This window comes from Camellia sinensis, chromosome 3 (genome assembly GCF_055761805.1).
Source record: "Camellia sinensis isolate YWXY chromosome 3, ASM5576180v1, whole genome shotgun sequence".
NCBI lineage: Eukaryota > Viridiplantae > Streptophyta > Magnoliopsida > Ericales > Theaceae > Camellia > Camellia sinensis.
In genome coordinates this window covers 67,999,999-68,017,953 of record NC_138963.1, presented here as the reverse complement: position 1 = coordinate 68,017,953, position 17,955 = coordinate 67,999,999, and the positions used below count along the sequence as shown (strand labels likewise).

General features: G+C 40.7%; 1 protein-coding gene across 1 annotated transcript; it reads left to right on the top strand.

The window, feature by feature from the left end:
* Nucleotides 1-6,815: 6,815 nt before the first annotated feature.
* LOC145822591 (uncharacterized) lies at nucleotides 6,816-9,131 on the top strand. Its single transcript, XM_082919973.1, has 2 exons — nucleotides 6,816-7,364; nucleotides 7,451-9,131. Exons 1-2 carry the CDS (start codon nucleotides 6,959-6,961, stop codon nucleotides 8,614-8,616), a joined length of 1,572 nt encoding a protein of 523 aa, XP_082776099.1. The 5' UTR covers nucleotides 6,816-6,958; the 3' UTR covers nucleotides 8,617-9,131.
* Nucleotides 9,132-17,955: the final 8,824 nt, after the last annotated feature.

Here is a 17,955-nt window from a genome sequence, read left to right as displayed (position 1 = left end):
GCCACCAGCACCACCACCACCCGCCACCCGCCACCGTCACCCACCCACCCACTACCACCCGCTATCCGCCACCCACCTGTCACCACCACCCGCCACCAGCACCACCACCACCCGCCACCCGCCACCGTCACCCACCCACCCGCCACCGTCACCCACCCACCCACCCACCACCACCACCACCACCACCAACCCGCCACCACCAACACCCACCACCCACCGTCACCACTTTCCACCATCGTCTTCCGCCGCCACTTGCCACCACTTGCTATTTCTCACTCTTTTTTATATTTTTAAATTTTTTTAAACATTTTGTCAATTACCAAACACGTTTACAGTTTATGTTTTTCTAAAAATAAACAAAAAATAAACAAAAATCAGTTTATAAAATTTTTGTAAATATTTTTTATAAATATAAACTGAAAACGTAAACGTTACCAAACACACTCTTGACTTCTACATTTTAGAATTAAGAGATATAACTCGACGAAATGTGTCCGATGAATAAGGCTCAATGGGCCGATTCGCGAGTTGAGCCCGATGGTATTGGGTTATATAAACTCGGTTCCCACATGCTATAATTATCAAAACTTTAGGTGACCCCGTAATGCTAAGATGGCTCCGTTCCTGTGTGTGCACATGCTTGATGTCCAACCAAATTTTGATTTATTAAGTTTCTTTTAATAATCAGCGTGTAAGTAAGAAAAATGACTTAGACCCCCAGCTGGGGGTGCTGGGGGTCGTCCTTGATTGGTGTGAAAATGGTTTTTTTTTTTTTTTCTTGAATTTTGACTAATCACACGCTGCTACGTTATTAGGAGTGACACTGAGAGTCGTCTGTACTGGGGACTGTAGCATTTCCCAGTAAGTAAAATATATACAAGCAAAAGCAAATTGAATCATAAACATATTTTAATCCGATAAAATTGAACAATGTTTTACGAGCTCATGTGAATCCGAACTTTCTTTCTCAGCAGGAAAACATTATTACAATAATTGAATAGAGTTATTGATTCCACAATCAAGACCCCCTTCTATACATATTTGTCGTATTTACTGGAGAGAGAAAATACATGAACAAATAGACCCAACGGTCACCTTTTATGGGGCACATCCCAATAAGAAGTCACAATGAATAGTCACGAACAAAAAAATTGTCTATTCTCACCAAAACGGGTGAACAATACATGGACATTGAATTTGGTCCTAACCGGACCCAAATTCTTACACAAAGGAAAGAGAATGAGGGAAAAGCATTTCTATCATACAATAGTGACGCTCAAATTGAGATATCAATATAAGCATCTCTTTAAGGGAGGTATTAAAATTGTTTACTAAAATGTATAAATAAGCAAAACAGACCTGATTTGTGTATCAAGTATTTTTTAATTTGATGAATGCATAGATATTTCAATAGACAGACAAATTAAGTTAAGGTGTGTTAAAATATGTGTTAAATTTGAAAAATAAAATATATAAACAAAAGTGAGACCCTCTCTTTCTTCTTCTCTCATTCTCCATTTCTCTCTCCTTCTCCTTAGGTGACTCGCTACAATTAGTAAGTGTTTTAAAATCTAACACTTCACAACTCTATTCGACCTCCAAACTATATAGTTCCATTATTAGTGATGTTGATACTCGACCTCCAAACTATATTATATAACACATGATGCTAGTCCACTTACATTTCAAAAAATAATTTCTTTTTTCCATAGTTTTAAGATATTAATTCGATTGGATAAAATTTGGTGCGATTTCTTTGCCTCTCTCTACATATATTTTGACAAAATATTAGAATGTCACTTTATTTGTTAAACTTTTGAATCTTGGATTACCTTAAATCATAAAATGTAAAAAGTACGGTGAACATTAAACTTAAAAGTTAATTTGACAAAAAGAAACCATTTAAAAGATTATTGAGAGGTATAAGAACTAATATTATTCTCACCATTGGTGTAAATTTGATGGTAAATATTACACAAACAAATTTTGACATTTTTTGACAAACAAATCTGTTGGCTTTTTGGCTTTTCGAAGGGTATTTTTGTGAATGTGAGCGTGCCAGCAAGGATCAATCAGTCCTTACAGAAATTATAATTGCCAACCAATTATCAGACGATTGTGTTTTAGTTCTTTTCAGCCTCAATGAAGAGGACTTTTACTGGTGGCTTGACTTAGGAGAAATTAAGAGAAATAACAGTAATATGAAGAACAATTGAAGTATTTCATAAAAATGAACACTTACAACGGTCCGAACTCAGCCTCGGAGAGGTTTACAACAGCAATCTACTTGAATCTACTTGAAGCTACTCCTATGAATCGAAGTGCAGTGCGAGTATTTAAAGTGCAGGTATTTAAAGAACAGGTATTTAAGGACTGGAAATGTAAATGACTGGAAAGAAAATATATGAAGTAAATGACTGGTTTGTATGGTCTGAGTCCCTCCCTCTTTCTGGGGGCTACCCTGCTATTTATACTCGTCAGTGATGACCTTCGAACTGCACTTCGAACTGTCGAACTGCTCCTCCATGATCGCTGGTCATGCTTCCTTACAAGTAGCTCCATTACGCCATTACTGGCAGTTGAGCTTCCCTCTTGTACTTAGATTTGAATATGAGTAACCGTTTGAAGACACGTCATCTTGCATCCCGTTTATTTGATCTAGTGTTACTCGGATCATGTGAGGACCAATGTTTATTGTCACGTGTACGATCAGGATTAAAGGCTTGAATAACCTTCCTTTATTACCCTTACTATGCCACGTGTCGAACTGTAACTGGCTTTTACAAAATATGTAGCCAACATTACCCCCCGCACTAATATACCCAATACTTGGTGATATTAGTGGATTGCAATTTTCCCGCGCTTCCAGAACGTGTATGAAGTCCATATTCTGGAAATACAACCGTCATCCATTTGGAGATCATCTACATTAACTCGTCGAACATCCCAATACCTTAGTATTCGAACAGGTTATGGCTGCATCAACTTCCCTTTCTATTGATCAAGCATATGAAGAGCCTTTGAGTGATGTTGTTCCCCCTCGAAAGAACCTCCACGCATTCATTAGCCACCTTTACCCGCCCTTCTATATTCAGGTAATGGAGGCTTTTGTAGATTATAAACCTCTGGACTATGAACACATTGCTTTTAATCCCTTGGTTTACAAACTTACAGATACAAAGAATTCTTCCCCTAAGCTCCCTTTGTATTCTGATCGAACTACCCTCGAGCCTTTGCTTCGACAAGTTGAAAATATGGATCTAGGAAACTCTTCTTCACAGACCTCTGCATGGGATGAAATTGTGACCTCTTCATCCTCTGGAGCTTCTGGCTGGACAATCTGGTCCACTCCTGAGACTTATGATCTAAGGGAGCGAATCAATCACCATTTTGTTGAGTTTACTGACCCTTTGGAGTTTCCCTCCTACGCTCGAAGCTCAGTGGTCTACCCTTACGCGCCCATTGACCTTCGACGTAGCTTGGAGGAGAATCTGCTTGTGGCTTGGTATACTTCTTCCATGCCTACGAAGATAATGCATCCTGCCCAACGTTCAGAAGAAGCACAAGGGTATACCCCTTCATTTTTAGCCAAAAAGGCGAAGATTTGTTCTTCTGATTGGCTTGACTATATTAATGCTTTTGCTCCTTCTGTTCCCGTGCCATCTCCCATAATAGAAGCATCCACACCTTCTTCTGCATCTGCATCCTCTGAGATAGAAACACCTGCTCCTTCCCCTTCGTCTTCTGAAGCAGAATCATCTTCTCCTTCTCCTCCTCCCATCCTTTCCTGGACAGAAAAACTAAGACTTGCCCTTCCAATGGACAAAGTCTTTCCACCTTACCAACCTCCGTCACCCCCTTCTCCAGCCGAGCGAAAGCAAGCTCAACTTTTGCTTGCGGCTTTCTCCCACCTGCCCTTCAATGTTCTTGAGGATGATATTCCTCTTAAGAATTTCCAATGGGCTTGTGATATCCTCACTAGGGGTCATGTCCTCAACCCTCTTGCTCAAGCAGAGCTCCATTTGTTTTTGGACCAACTCCCAGTGCTCCTCTACTGGCATCAGAATTCTAAGATCACCATCCAAAATCTGGATGAACTTTTATCTCTCCGAATTCATACCCAATATGAAGCAGAGAATCTCATCGAAGAGCTCGATGACTTCAGGAATAAAGATTCTACGTACTGGGATGGTTTGGTTATAGATGACTTGGAACAAAAATCGAGGGAAGAGGCCTTCGAAGCAAAGGCTGAAGAACTCTATTATGAAGTGAGGGCTCATCAGCTTATGCAATCGACTTTAGAAGAAATAGAAGAAATAATAAAGAAAGAACAGAAATTTGTTGACCATTGCTGGACAAAATTTCATGACCTTGTTATTTATTCTATTCCTTATTTTTATGAGCTTGAATTTGTACCGAGATAGAGTTACTTAATGTAATAAACAAAGTCTTTCTGTACTTAACACTGTTTGACTCTGTTTCCTTTTATCTCTAAAAGCTAACTCATAACTTTGAATTGAACAATTTCATACTTCGAATCAACTGTTTAATGAAGTACTAAAAGAACCAATCATGTCTTCTTCCAATTCATGGAGTAAAATTGACAATTCTGGCAGATATCATTTTAGTACTTTGATTTCAATGACTTTATATTAACTGTAACCAATATATGGTCATAGTTGATATAGCCAATCAATTTGAAACTGATCTCTTTTGGCTTCGAAGGGCAAACTATGGTAATTCCTTCTTGCTCAAACCAATAACTGGTTTGGATGTTCCGAACAATGCCCTTTTTTCCTTAAAGAGTTCTAGGGCTTGCTTCGAATGTTATCACTTCGAACAGGTCTTTAGATTTTTTGAAGTAGACCAATACTTTGAATATTCAGACATTTTTAAGCATGCAGTATGCTTCGAAGTCGGCTCCTGCATTTCGAAGCCGTTTTTGTTTGAAATTTTAGCGCCAAAATGTGGCTTCGAAGCTGGCATCAATGTGCTTTTCCCTCCAGAAATTATCGATGTTGAAAGAGATTCCTTGTTTTCGCACGTTTTAGTACTTAATGACTTACGAGATGTATCCCCGCACACAAAAGTTATTTAAAACCTTTTCACTCTGTGCCCCGGAATTGCTTACACATTCAAATCCCCTTTGGATTTCCATTTCTCTCTACTCCCTTCTATATTTTCCGAAAACCCACGATCAATGGCTTCTTCCCCATCAAAAGTTCCGACCATAGAGCGCGTAAGCTCATCTGTGGCTTTGAAGCGGCTTATTGATGCTGAATGTGAGAAATACAAGGGTGATGAGAAAAGTGCTATCGATGGGCGTTTCTTTATCCCTCGTCGCCATGTGCAGCGAGAGTACGTGCTAGGACCTATTTTCAAGGAGATCCCTTCCGAGCTTCCCGCCCTATATCCTCGCTTGGAGAATCAATGCCTTCTGTATGAAGGTGGTCTCGACTGGCAAGGCTGGAAAGTCAATCGTCCTCACCGATGCTGGCCCACGATGAGACCAGAGTGGCAAGAATGGTACGACCGAGTTGTCCCTGCTAGGACATTGGACCTTCAAGAACTCTGCCTTCTTGATGCTCTTCGACTATCTAGGGTAACTATCCCAGAAGACCCTTTTCTAATCCCCGCTGCTTTATGTTTCTGGAACCCTATTTTCAATTTCTTTCAGTTTAGGTGTGGGATGATGGCTCCCACTGTTCTTGATATTTGCCACCTATTAGGAGTATCCCCCATTGGTACCCCCATCACACCAGATTTTCCTGACTTAGTAGTCCCTTTCTCCCTCCCCTCTCTTAATGTATCTTACAGTGATTTTGTTAGAGTCGAGAACAAAAGAATGGGTCCAGTAACTGATAGGGAATTCTTTTCCTTTTTATTATATTGGCTTTGCAAATTTCTTTTCTGCACCTCCTCCCAAAGAATCATGCTCGAATTTGCTCCTCTTGCCAAAGCCTTGGTTTTGCAGAAAAGAATAGCCTTAGCCCCATACATTCTGGGTCATGTATATAGAGTTTGTTCCCTCTTTTGTGAGAAACCCCTAGATGCCAATCAAGGGGGACCATTTTGGATTCTTCAGCTTTGGCTCTTTGCCTATTTTTCTGAACTACAATCCAAATGTCTTAAATTTTCTGGGCTACACTCCCTCACTCATGGCATAAAACTGGCCAATGCTTCACTTTATCCAGCTACTTTTGCCTTTTATTTCTCCTTCTTTCATCAACTACCAGCTGCTCTTCCTGATCATCGTTTCCGTCCCTTCGAAGCTAGCATAGGTCCAACCTGGTTAAATCACTTCCTTAGTGATAGGCTCTGTGCTTTGCCTATTCATAAAGATATGTGGGCTTCCCTACTGATCCCTAGGGAACTGTTTATTGGGACCACCAACCCCAGAGCCTATAAATGCATAGCTGAGCCTTATTGTCCTGCTCAATTTGCTAGACAATTTGGCCTCACACAAGGAGTTCCAATACCTCTTTGCAGCAACACCAATCTGAGTCTTACTAAGAGGGATTTGAAGGTTCGAAAATCGAGATTAGAAGAGGCAACCTTCAAGTTTATGGATGATTTGGCCAGTTTTGAGTTCATCCCTTTCTCCCCTCATGGTACTGAATTGAAGAGATATCAAAATTGGTGGGTGAGCAACATGGAAGTTTATTTGGCCATCTCCTCTCAAAACCTATTGGAGGTGCTGGATGTGCCCAAGCCCAAAGAAGCTGAGACTGTCATTTCTTCCACTATTCCAATTACAGTAACTGCTACAACTCAGTTTACTTCTGCTGCTTCAATTCCTCCCAGAATCACTCGAAGTATGTACCCCTTTCTCCTTTTCTCTAACCTCTTCATATAATGCTTGCTATCTTATCTCTAATCCTTCTTTTATGAAGGTGGTCAACAACAAAAGAAGAAGAGACTCTTTGAGCTAGAAAGGGAAAAAACTGAACTTCCAGAGATGGAGGAAGAAGAAAATGATCAAGAACAGGAGTCTCCCTTGAAAAGAAACAAAAGAGACCCTCAATTGGCTCAAGAGGGGATAGCCGCTAGGGAAGAAGAGGAGAAGCTCACTTTTGAAGAGTCTGGACCCCAACCTAAAAAGGTCGAGAAGACAATGGAGGAGCGAATGATTCCAACTCAAAGGAAAAGGAGAAGAAAAATTACCGTTTCTCCTTCCGATTTTACCGAAGATTCTGATTCCGAGACAATTGCTCAAGTAATAGAAAAGAGGAGGAAGATCACTGTTCTAGCTACCAGCTCGTTTGAAGATCCCATCCATGAGGTTGTAGAACAAGAATATCCCAAAGCCATAGTTGTTCTTGAAAGAGCTGAGGAGAGGCAGCAGCAACAATTCCTTGGGACAAGTAAGTTTCTGCATGCCTTTATTCTTTTCTTGTCGACTTTTCAAGACTAAGACTTGACATTACCTCACATTTTCTTCTTTTTACAGCAACGACCACTGCATTAATCTTCCCAACGGAAACTTCCCCAATTTCAGTCGAAGTTGATCAGATGCAACGCGTGAAAACCATTCAAATCACGCTCCCACTTCCTAAGCCTATATTCGATACGTCTTTACCGAGGCCGAGTATCCCTGCATCTCTTTTCCTTGGCTTAGAGCCATACCTCCCTTTCTTGACTCTTGATCTGCCTCAGTTTGTTTCTTCGATCCTCACTCTTCCTCCTACTGCTACTTCATCTCGCATGGCAGTTGATTCTCCTTCAGGGGATGCCGATAATTTTCCAATTCATGACTCATCACCAATGCCTACTTCCAGCCCTTCCTCACTTGATTTGCTGGTGGCCAAGACCATAGAGGCTGCCAAAGATGCTCCATCGGTTTCTCCCATCCCTATGCAGCCCTTTGTGTCTTCCACCACAACACTCTCTATGCCCTTCATGTCAAGGGATGAGGTAGACATTTTTGAAGAAAGACTAGCTAGTCTTTTTGACATTCCTTCTACCTCTCCTACTTCTACTACTGAAGCTGAGCCATTAGCCTTGGCTAACTCCCTTTTGGAAATCTTCGAGAGTTCTCCTTCCTCCAGCAACAAGCCTTTTGTACCTTTAGTAGATTTGGACACATGCTTGCAACTGTTGACTTCCTTTTCGAGGATCCCCTTCGAGGCTCTACAAAGGCCTATCATCAGGAACGGGTTCCTTCAATGCTGTAACATTGCTGAGCAGTCTGCCATGAGTGTTTCAAGTCATCTATCTCAGGCTGCAGCTACTATTGATTTCTATCTCAACATTTGCCATGCTGCTAAAGCTGCGGATGATAAGCTGGTTAAGGACCAGAGTTTTGTTTCTCAGGTGCATACTGAAGTATCAACTCTGAAAGAACAACACTCTTCTGCCTCCCACTTTCGAGTCCAACTTCTGGAGAAGAAAGCTCAGCTCGAAGAGGAGTTAGCTGCAGTAAACCAAGCCTTGGTTCGAACTGATAAGAAATTGCACATCACCAATCAAGGACTGGCTGATCGAAAAGAAAACATGGCTGCAGCTATTCAATTATTTCCTTCCCTTAGTAATAGGAAAGCTATTGTACAAAAACAATTAAAGCATTGTAATGATTTTTGGGCCAACTTGTGGTATAATGTACTTGATTCTTTATGAAAGCACACTATTTTGAATATAATTTGAACAAGCTTTGTGTTTTTGCATATGGTGTTTACTCTATCCCTTGTGTCTCCCAAACGGTTGGAAAATAAGGTTTTAGATATCTGCCATTAATCTTTTTGGGATGTACATAACCATTCAAATTTCTTAAATGGTATGCTCCGAAAGGCAGAACCCTATGAATTTGATATGGACCTTCCCAATTAGGTGACCATTTGCCAAACTTATGGCTTTTAATCCCAATTGGGAGTATTGTCTTCCATACCAAATCACCTTCATCAAAGCCAATGTGTTTGACTTTCTTATTATAATTCTCGGCTGCTTTCTTCTTTTGGAAAAGAATGCTATTTAATGCCAAAATTCTGGCTTCATCTATGCCTTCTAATTCTAAGCACATACTTTGATGGTATTGTTCAGGATTCAATTGATCTTGACATCTTACTCTCAAAGATTTGACATTAATCTCTACTGGTAAGACTGCGTCATGTCCATACACCAAGGCATAAGGAGTGACCCCTGTGCTTGACCTCGGTGAGGTTCTATACGCCCACAGAACATCCAACAATAGGTTATGCCAATCCCTGGGATTGTCATCCACAACCTTTTGTATTCCTTTTTTCAAGGACTTATTGGATGACTCAGCTTGACCATTAGCTTGTGCATAATAGGGTGTGGAATTAACAAGGCTAATTCCAAATTCTGCCGCAAAAGCCTTCACCATCTTCCCATCAAACACAGTTCCATTATCAACTGTTATGGTTTGCGGGATTCCAAATCTATGGATCAAATCTTTAATAAAACCAATAACCTCTGTTTGGTCTACAGCCTTGTATGGCTTAGCTTCGACCCATTTAGTGAAGTAGTCAGTGGCCACTAGAATGAAACAATGATGTTTCGAAGAAGGTGGGTGTATTTTTCCCATCATATCCATGGCCCACCCTCTGAATGGCCAAGGCTTTACTACTGCATGTAGGTCAGTTATGGGCACGTGCCTTATTGTGCCATGCTTTTGACATGCCTGACACCCCTTTGCATATTCTATGCAGTCTTTAAGAATGGTTGGCCAATAATAGGAATGCCTTCGAAGCAACCATCTCATTTTTACACCAGGTTGATGAGCACCACAGATGCCTTCATGAACCTCAGCCATGGCTGTTAATGCTTCTTTTGGGCCTAGACATTCCAACAATAAGCCATCTCCCCCCCTTTTGTAGAGAGCATTACCATATATCATATATTGCATAGACTGCAATTTAACTTTTCTACTGGCCTTCGAAGATGGACCAACCAAGTACTGCATTATTGGATGCCTCCAATCTTGTTCTTGTAAGTCATTATGATTGACTTCCAAGATCACATTCCTTTTATTCAAAGGTTGAATTAATCTCTGATATGTTGTTTGGCTTATGTCCCTTTGGGTATTATCCCTTCTCTTGAAGTTCGAAGCCTTTTGAGCCACATCATTGGCTCTATTGTTCAAGAATCTTGGAACATGGGTTACATTTGCTATTTGAAACTGAGAAAGCAAATGTAATGCAACAACATAATATGGCAAGATACTTATGCTTTGACACTTGAAAATTCCTTTCACTTGGTTAATCACCAATTGAGAATCCCCAAATATGTCAACTGCATGTACTTGTAATCCAATAAGAATCTCTAGTCCCACAATTAAGGCTTCATATTCAGCCTGGTTATTGGAACAGGTAGCTTCATCCACTCTAAAACCATGGGTAGTTTCTGTCCCCTGTGGAGACTTGATTACAATACCAATTCCAATTAACCCATTTGCTTTCGACCCATCGAACCACATTTGCCATGGCTCAACACTGGTCATACCAAGTTCCATGATCTCCTGGTTCTCAGTTTGAGATGGATGGTCTGCCAAGAAATTGGCTAAAACCTGCCCTTTTACTGCCCTTTGAGGGACATATTCTAGATGAAATTCTGATAAGGCAAGTATCCATTTGCCAATTCTTCCCCTCAACATTGGTCTAGATAACATATATTTAACCAAATCTGTGGTTGCAATTACCAAGACAGTTGTAGGCAAAAGATAATATCTTAATTTTATTGCAGCAAAATACAAAGCAAGACACAGCTTTTCAACAACTGAGTATTTACATTCACACGAACTTAAAAACCTACTAAGGTAATAAATAGCTTGCTCCTTGCCTTCTTCATTATCTTGGGCTAAGAAAGCTCCCAATGAATCCTCTGCTGCAGCTATGTATAACTTCAAGGGCTTGTTCCCCTTTGGTGGCATCAGCACTGGAGGTTTAGCCAAGTAGGCCTTGATACCTTCGAAAGCAATCTGATGCTCTGCTGTCCACACAAATTCCTCTTCATCTTTCAGCCTTAACAAGGAAGAAAATATTTTAGTTTTCCCTGCAGTGTTAGAAATGAACCTTCGAAGAAAGTTAACCTGCCCAAGGAACCTTTGTAATTCTTTCTTACTTGATGGGGGTTTGGCTTCGATGATTGCTTTGGCTTTATTCTGATCAATCTGTATTCCTTTCTTGTGAACAACATAGCCCAAGAAATTTCCAGATGATACCCCAAAAGCACATTTAAGAGGATTGAGCTTTAACTTGAACTTCCTCATCCTTTCAAAAGCTGCTTCTAAGTGAAACAGGTGCTCTTTCATGGATTGGGATTTAACTACAATATCATCAATATAACATTCCAGATATCCTCCAATAAGATCATGAAAGATAGTGTTCATGGCTCTTTGGTATGTAGCTCCAGCATTCTTTAGACCAAATGGCATTTTAACCCACTCAAAGGTGCCAATATTCCCAGGACATCTGAACGCTGTCTTGTGGATATCTTCCTCTGCAATGCATATTTGGTTGTAGCCGGAATGCCCATCCATCATTGACAAGACTTGGTGACCTGCTGAACTATCTACCAGCAAGTCCACTATAGGCATAGGGTACTCATCTTTGGGAGTTGCTAGATTTAAATTTCTGAAATCGATACATACCCTCATTTTGCCATTCTTCTTGACTACAGGCACAATATTAGATAGCCACTCAACATACCTGGCTGTTCTAATAAAACCTGCCTTGAGGAGTCTAAGGATCTCTTCCTTGACCTTCTGAATTACTTCTGGACTCATCCTTCTTGGTTTCTGCTTATAGGGCCTGAAATTAGGCTTCATAGGGAGCCTATGTTCCACTAATGACCTGTCCAATCCTGGTAGTTCATTATAAGACCATGCAAAGCAATCTTTGTATTTCTTCAGAACAACCAAAAGCTGGTTTCTGTCCAGAGCATTCAAACAAGCACTTACATAAGTGGGCTGTTGTACAGAACCTTCCCCTAGATTTACTTCTTCTAAAGGATCTTGTGCATGAGAACTCCCTCTAGTTTCTGCTGCCTTTGAAGTGATCTTCGAGCTTGGTTCTGCCCCTAAGTTCTTCAGTTCAATATCTCTGCCCTCCTCCTCATAGACAAAATCTGTCCACAAGGCTTCCTCTTCCTGTATTTCTTGGACTTTTGTTTCAATGTCCAAGGCACAGTACTTACCAAGAGTCAAGACTCTAGCCTGTTGCTGCTGCTGTTTGCAGCCAATTATCATGGCCTCTCTCTCTTGCTCCTGAACTTTCTGGACTATTGCTTTTATGTCCAATGCTGAAAACTTGATCAAAGCCAAGGACTTGGCTTCTGGTGATTCCTCTCTTTGCCTATAACCAGGCATCATTGTCATCTCTAAGGACAACCTCTTCATCAGCACTTTTTTGGACTAAGTGCTTCAGGTGTGTCACCTCTTCATCAGCCGTCACTTCGGCTGAATTGTCATCTTTCATCAGTATACTGAGAGGTGTCACTCCCTCAATATACAATTTAGCCTCCGCAAAGTCTGCACAGGCTATGAAGGGTTGAGGATCTGCGTCGATCTCCTCTGTCTCTCCATTGCCCAAGGCCATCATGATTTTCTGATGTAAAGAAGAAGGCACACACTTGTTAGTGTGGATCCAGTCCCTTCCAAGCAAAGCATTGTATTTAGCATTACTGTCGATTACGAAAAATGCTGTCATACAATCCCTGGTTCCCACACTTAAATTAATGGGTAGAATCCCCTGAGCCATTTGTTTATCTCCAGCAAATCCAGCAATGGTTGTGCTGGTTGGTATCAACCTGGGATTCTTTTTCCCTAGTTTCTTCAAAGAAGATTTCGGGAGTAGGTTCACTGCTGCCCCATTGTCTACTAGGACTCGGTTCAGCTGTACCCCATCAAAGAAAGCTTTGATGTACAAGGGCCTGACGTGCTGTGTCATCGAATCCGAGGGGTACTCAAATGGATATGATAGATTGATGCTTACCACCTCTTCACTCTCATATCCATCTTCCATCGGGATGACCATTTCGAAGTTATCTTGCACCATACTTGCTTGTGAATCTTCACTGGAGATCTGAACTGGGTCAGCTTCCTGCCCCTCTTGATTCTCATCTCCAGCTTGAAATTCTTGTGGCAATATGTGCACCATGTTTACTGATACTGGGGGAAACGAGCCAAACTGGATGGCTGGCTGTACTTGTTTCCCCTCTTGGTTACTTTGGTTGACTCCCTCAGAAACATCCTGCATGATGCATTCTGGTATTTCATCACTAACTGATCCCTTCGAAGGATTTTTCTCAACTGGCTCTTTAGTCAGAAACGTTTGCTCAGCCATGAAGGCTTCAAACATCTCTTCCTCCACAACCTCTTTCTTCTGACTCACGCTAATCTCTTCTTCAGTCTCACTATCTGTTTCCATCAGAGCTTTCTCCAACCCTACCAAACTGGCCTTTTCTCTGGTTTTCAGTTCAGAATGAACCTTGGCCAACTGTTCTCGGCTGCAGACCACTGTGCTCTGTGGAACTGGCTTTGGAGCATGGTCTGATTTTAGGTTCTTCCTCCCTTCCGTTTTGACTGATGAAGAATTTTCTCCACCTTCCTTCAGATCCTTTTGGTACTGGGTGTACCTGCGCTGAATTTTTCTCCTCTGTGATCTTGAGATGACTGGGATCATGTCGGGTTCCCTCGTCTTTGGGTGTTTAAGCAGTACCCAGTTGTTCGGAGCCACCATAGGAGGCTTGATCATCCTGCCTTGGTTTACAGTATCTCCATAAGCACGTACCTCCCTAGGTTTGTTTTGCATTACAAACCAATCCGGGACCCCAGGTACCCATGAGCTTACTGATTCAGAAGCTGACCTGCCTTTTTCCACCTTCGAAGCCATCTTCGAAACTGGCCGTGAAGGTAAGTGCTTAGTTTTGTCCTCATGTTTTGAATCTGGTTCAGACCTTCGATAAGGGTGACCATTTTCTGTCCTGCGTGAAACTGATCTAGGGAGCCAATCTCTGGCTTTGATTCCATGGACTGAACTCCTCTCCAGCTTTCTTTCAGAATGGCTACTCTGCATTCTATAATAGTTATGTGGTCTGGATTCATGCAAGAGTTCCTTGCCTTTGTCATGCATTCTGTTTACCACAGGCTCAACCACTGGTGGTCTCTGCCTATCACTAGCCGGATACGGCCTTTTGTTGTAAGCATTGGTTGATTTAGGACGTCTCTGAACATCCCTGTAGTATTGCTTCCCATCAGTTGGAAGCCCCTTCAACCACTTGTAACTGAGTCTGCACCTGGGGCACATTCTCTGCATCACTGCTGCTTCTAAAGAATCATCATCCAGTGACTCTTCATCAGAACATTCCATCTGGTGTGAGGAACCTTGTTCAATAACTGGTAGTCTTCTAGTATTCTTCTTGACGTTGGTTTGATTAGCAACATGCATCTGCACATTGACTTCCTCCAATTCTGTCAAGGACAAGTTCTGGAAATCTGATGTAATGACATTGGCTGCTGCCTCTCCAACTTCTGGAAAGGGATCACTGTCAATTCCCATGGCTTTTTCTGTTTTAGCTGAGAACTTCAAACTTCCTTTCCGAATCTGTTCTTGGATCCTGTCTCGAAAAACAATGCAGTTTTTAGTCGAGTGAGACCAAGAATTATGCCATTTACAGTATACTTTTCCTTTCAGTTCATCCGGAGATGGTAGTTTTACTCCTTTAGGCAACTTAAGGAAATTAGCCGCGAGCAAATGATCAAAGATGTCATCTGCTTTTGTTAAATCGAAAGAGTATTTTCTGTGAAAGTCTTTCTTTTTAAACTGCTGGTCTATAGTTGTATCCTTACGAATTAATGCTTCACAGATTACAGGTTCTTTGCCTACAATCTCTGCTGCATCTATTTCATAATTAGGATCTCTATAATATGTCTTATATGATGCATTATTTCGATCTTGTTCCTCTTCTAATAATGTTTCATATCGAGACACCTTATAGGTCAGTTCGACCAAATCTCTGAATTTAGTTGAATCAAACTTCTTTCGAAGCCTGAATTCTAAACCATTTTGAGCCAATCTGACGAATTCTGGCTCTGGCAGGATGACTCTACATTTATTTCGAGCCCTTTTAAATCTGGCAATAAACTGAGTAGCCTTTTCTTCAGGCCTTTGACTCAACCTAGCCAAATCTGCCATAGATACTTCTGGTTCTGATTGGAAGAATTGGGCATGAAATGCCTCTTCCATTTGTTGCCAATTTTGAATGGAGCCAGGTGTAAGGTTGATGTACCATACAAATGCTCCTCCCGTTAGGGAATTTGGAAATAATCTCAGTTTCATATAATCATGGTTAGTGAATTCACCGCATTGAGCAGCAAATCTAGCAATATGTTCTATCGTTGATTGATTTCCAGTCCCATAAAAAAGGGTAAAATCTGGTATCCTGAATCCCCTTGGGTATTCATGTACCCTATCTACCTATTCTGGGTATGGTTTTCTGTATATAGGAGTCTGGACCCCCCGAGCCATTGGTCCACATATCTCCCTAACAATATCAACAATCTGGTCTCTAGGGACCATATTTTGTGCCTGCTGAACCACTACTGGAGGAGCAAACACAGGATTTGGTGGATAAACTTGTGCTTGTGGTCCTCTTGGTCCATAAGGTGGTAAATTTGGGGCTGGTTGTCCTTGCGGTGCAGGTTGCTGTTGAGGGTATGGGTAACCTCTTTGAGCATGACCTGCGAAAGGACCTGCAACAGGTGCTGGGACAGGTGTCGTGTCTCTACCATTTGTAGGAAAACCCTCCAACCCCCCGGGTGTAAATTCGAATAAGGGATTGGTGTACCCTCTTGTGCCAGGTATGGCTTCGAACATAGGATTTGTAACCATTCTTACACCAATTTCTTGTACTTGGCCAGATCCACCAACTTGTGTGGCTTCATTATTAAGTGCTGAGGTATTTTGGCCTGCTATAGGCCTTGAAATGGGTTCATACCAAGACTGAGGTGATGGTCTTTCAAAGTTTTGGGTACTAGTTTGACCATTAACTTGCATAGGCTGTTTTTCTCTAGCCAATCTTTGTTGGGGGACATTTACAACTTCCTCCGTTTGTCTTGTGTTTGTTGGTTGGTGGTTATTCATTCGATCCAAAAAGGATGTTGCCCACCTTTCCATTGTGTTCATTAGTTGTTGTCCCATGGCATTCACTAAACCATCCCATGGATTTGTTGGCATAGTGGACGGTCCAATTCCTTGGTTTTGTCCAATAATATGAACATATGGTTCTTGTCCAGAAGTACTGGTCTGCTCGACCATGGGTTCTGACAATATAGGAGTTTCCACAGGATGTGTTACCACATTATCCTCTGGATTTGGTATTTCTACCTCTCCTTCCACGCCTTCTTCGAAGCGTTCATTTTCTCCTTGTCGTCTTCTTCTAGCCATTTTTAATTAAGTCCCACCGGGCGTGCCAAAAATATATGTTGGCTTTTTGGCTTTTCGAAGGGTATTTTTGTGAATGTGAGCGTGCCAGCAAGGATCAATCAGTCCTTACAGAAATTATAATTGCCAACCAATTATCAGACGATTGTGTTTTAGTTCTTTTCAGCCTCAATGAAGAGGACTTTTACTGGTGGCTTGACTTAGGAGAAATTAAGAGAAATAACAGTAATATGAAGAACAATTGAAGTATTTCATAAAAATGAACACTTACAACGGTCCGAACTCAGCCTCGGAGAGGTTTACAACAGCAATCTACTTGAATCTACTTGAAGCTACTCCTATGAATCGAAGTGCAGTGCGAGTATTTAAAGTGCAGGTATTTAAAGAACAGGTATTTAAGGACTGGAAATGTAAATGACTGGAAAGAAAATATATGAAGTAAATGACTGGTTTGTATGGTCTGAGTCCCTCCCTCTTTCTGGGGGCTACCCTGCTATTTATACTCGTCAGTGATGACCTTCGAACTGCACTTCGAACTGTCGAACTGCTCCTCCATGATCGCTGGTCATGCTTCCTTACAAGTAGCTCCATTACGCCATTACTGGCAGTTGAGCTTCCCTCTTGTACTTAGATTTGAATATGAGTAACCGTTTGAAGACACGTCATCTTGCATCCCGTTTATTTGATCTAGTGTTACTCGGATCATGTGAGGACCAATGTTTATTGTCACGTGTACGATCAGGATTAAAGGCTTGAATAACCTTCCTTTATTACCCTTACTATGCCACGTGTCGAACTGTAACTGGCTTTTACAAAATATGTAGCCAACAAAATCTGATTCACCTTGCTTGGTTGTGTTTTTTCAAAAGCACTTTTCAAAAAATTCTACTTTCTTGTTTTTTTGTTTTTACTGAATTTTTTAAATATTTTAAGCAATTTTTTTTACTTTTTAGACATACCTAACATAAATATACCTAAAAAGTAAAAAAATTTGTAAAAAAAACTTTTTAAAAATTCATTAAATACCAAAAATACAAAAAAGAAGAAGAGAATTTAGTATACTTTTTATATTTTTATGTATTTATTAAAATTTTAAAATATTTTTTCACAAATTTTTTACTTTTTAGATACATTTAAATAAGGTGCATCTAAAAAAGTAAAAAAAATATTTAAAATTTTAAAAATATTCACTAAAAACAAAAAAATACGAAAACAAAAAAACTAAATTTTCAAAAAATTTAATTCAAAAAACTCAAACCAAACCCACTAAACAATTCCTTCGTAACTTCAACACAAACAATGAAAACTTTCAATGCGGAGTAACTGGAAATATGAAAAAAAACTTGCTATGACTTTTCTGGAAAATTTCTTTGGTTGTTTCTAGGTAAAACAATCCGTGTGCGAAACAACTTTCTGGTTTGGTAATTATAATATGAAAAGAAAAAAGAGGCAAAAGCAGAGGACAAATTTCGAAGTTGTGAACCTCTCATCGTGGGACAAGCCATTGCCCACCCACATGTGACAATCCTCAACCCTGCTCCTTGTCCAAACGACTCCA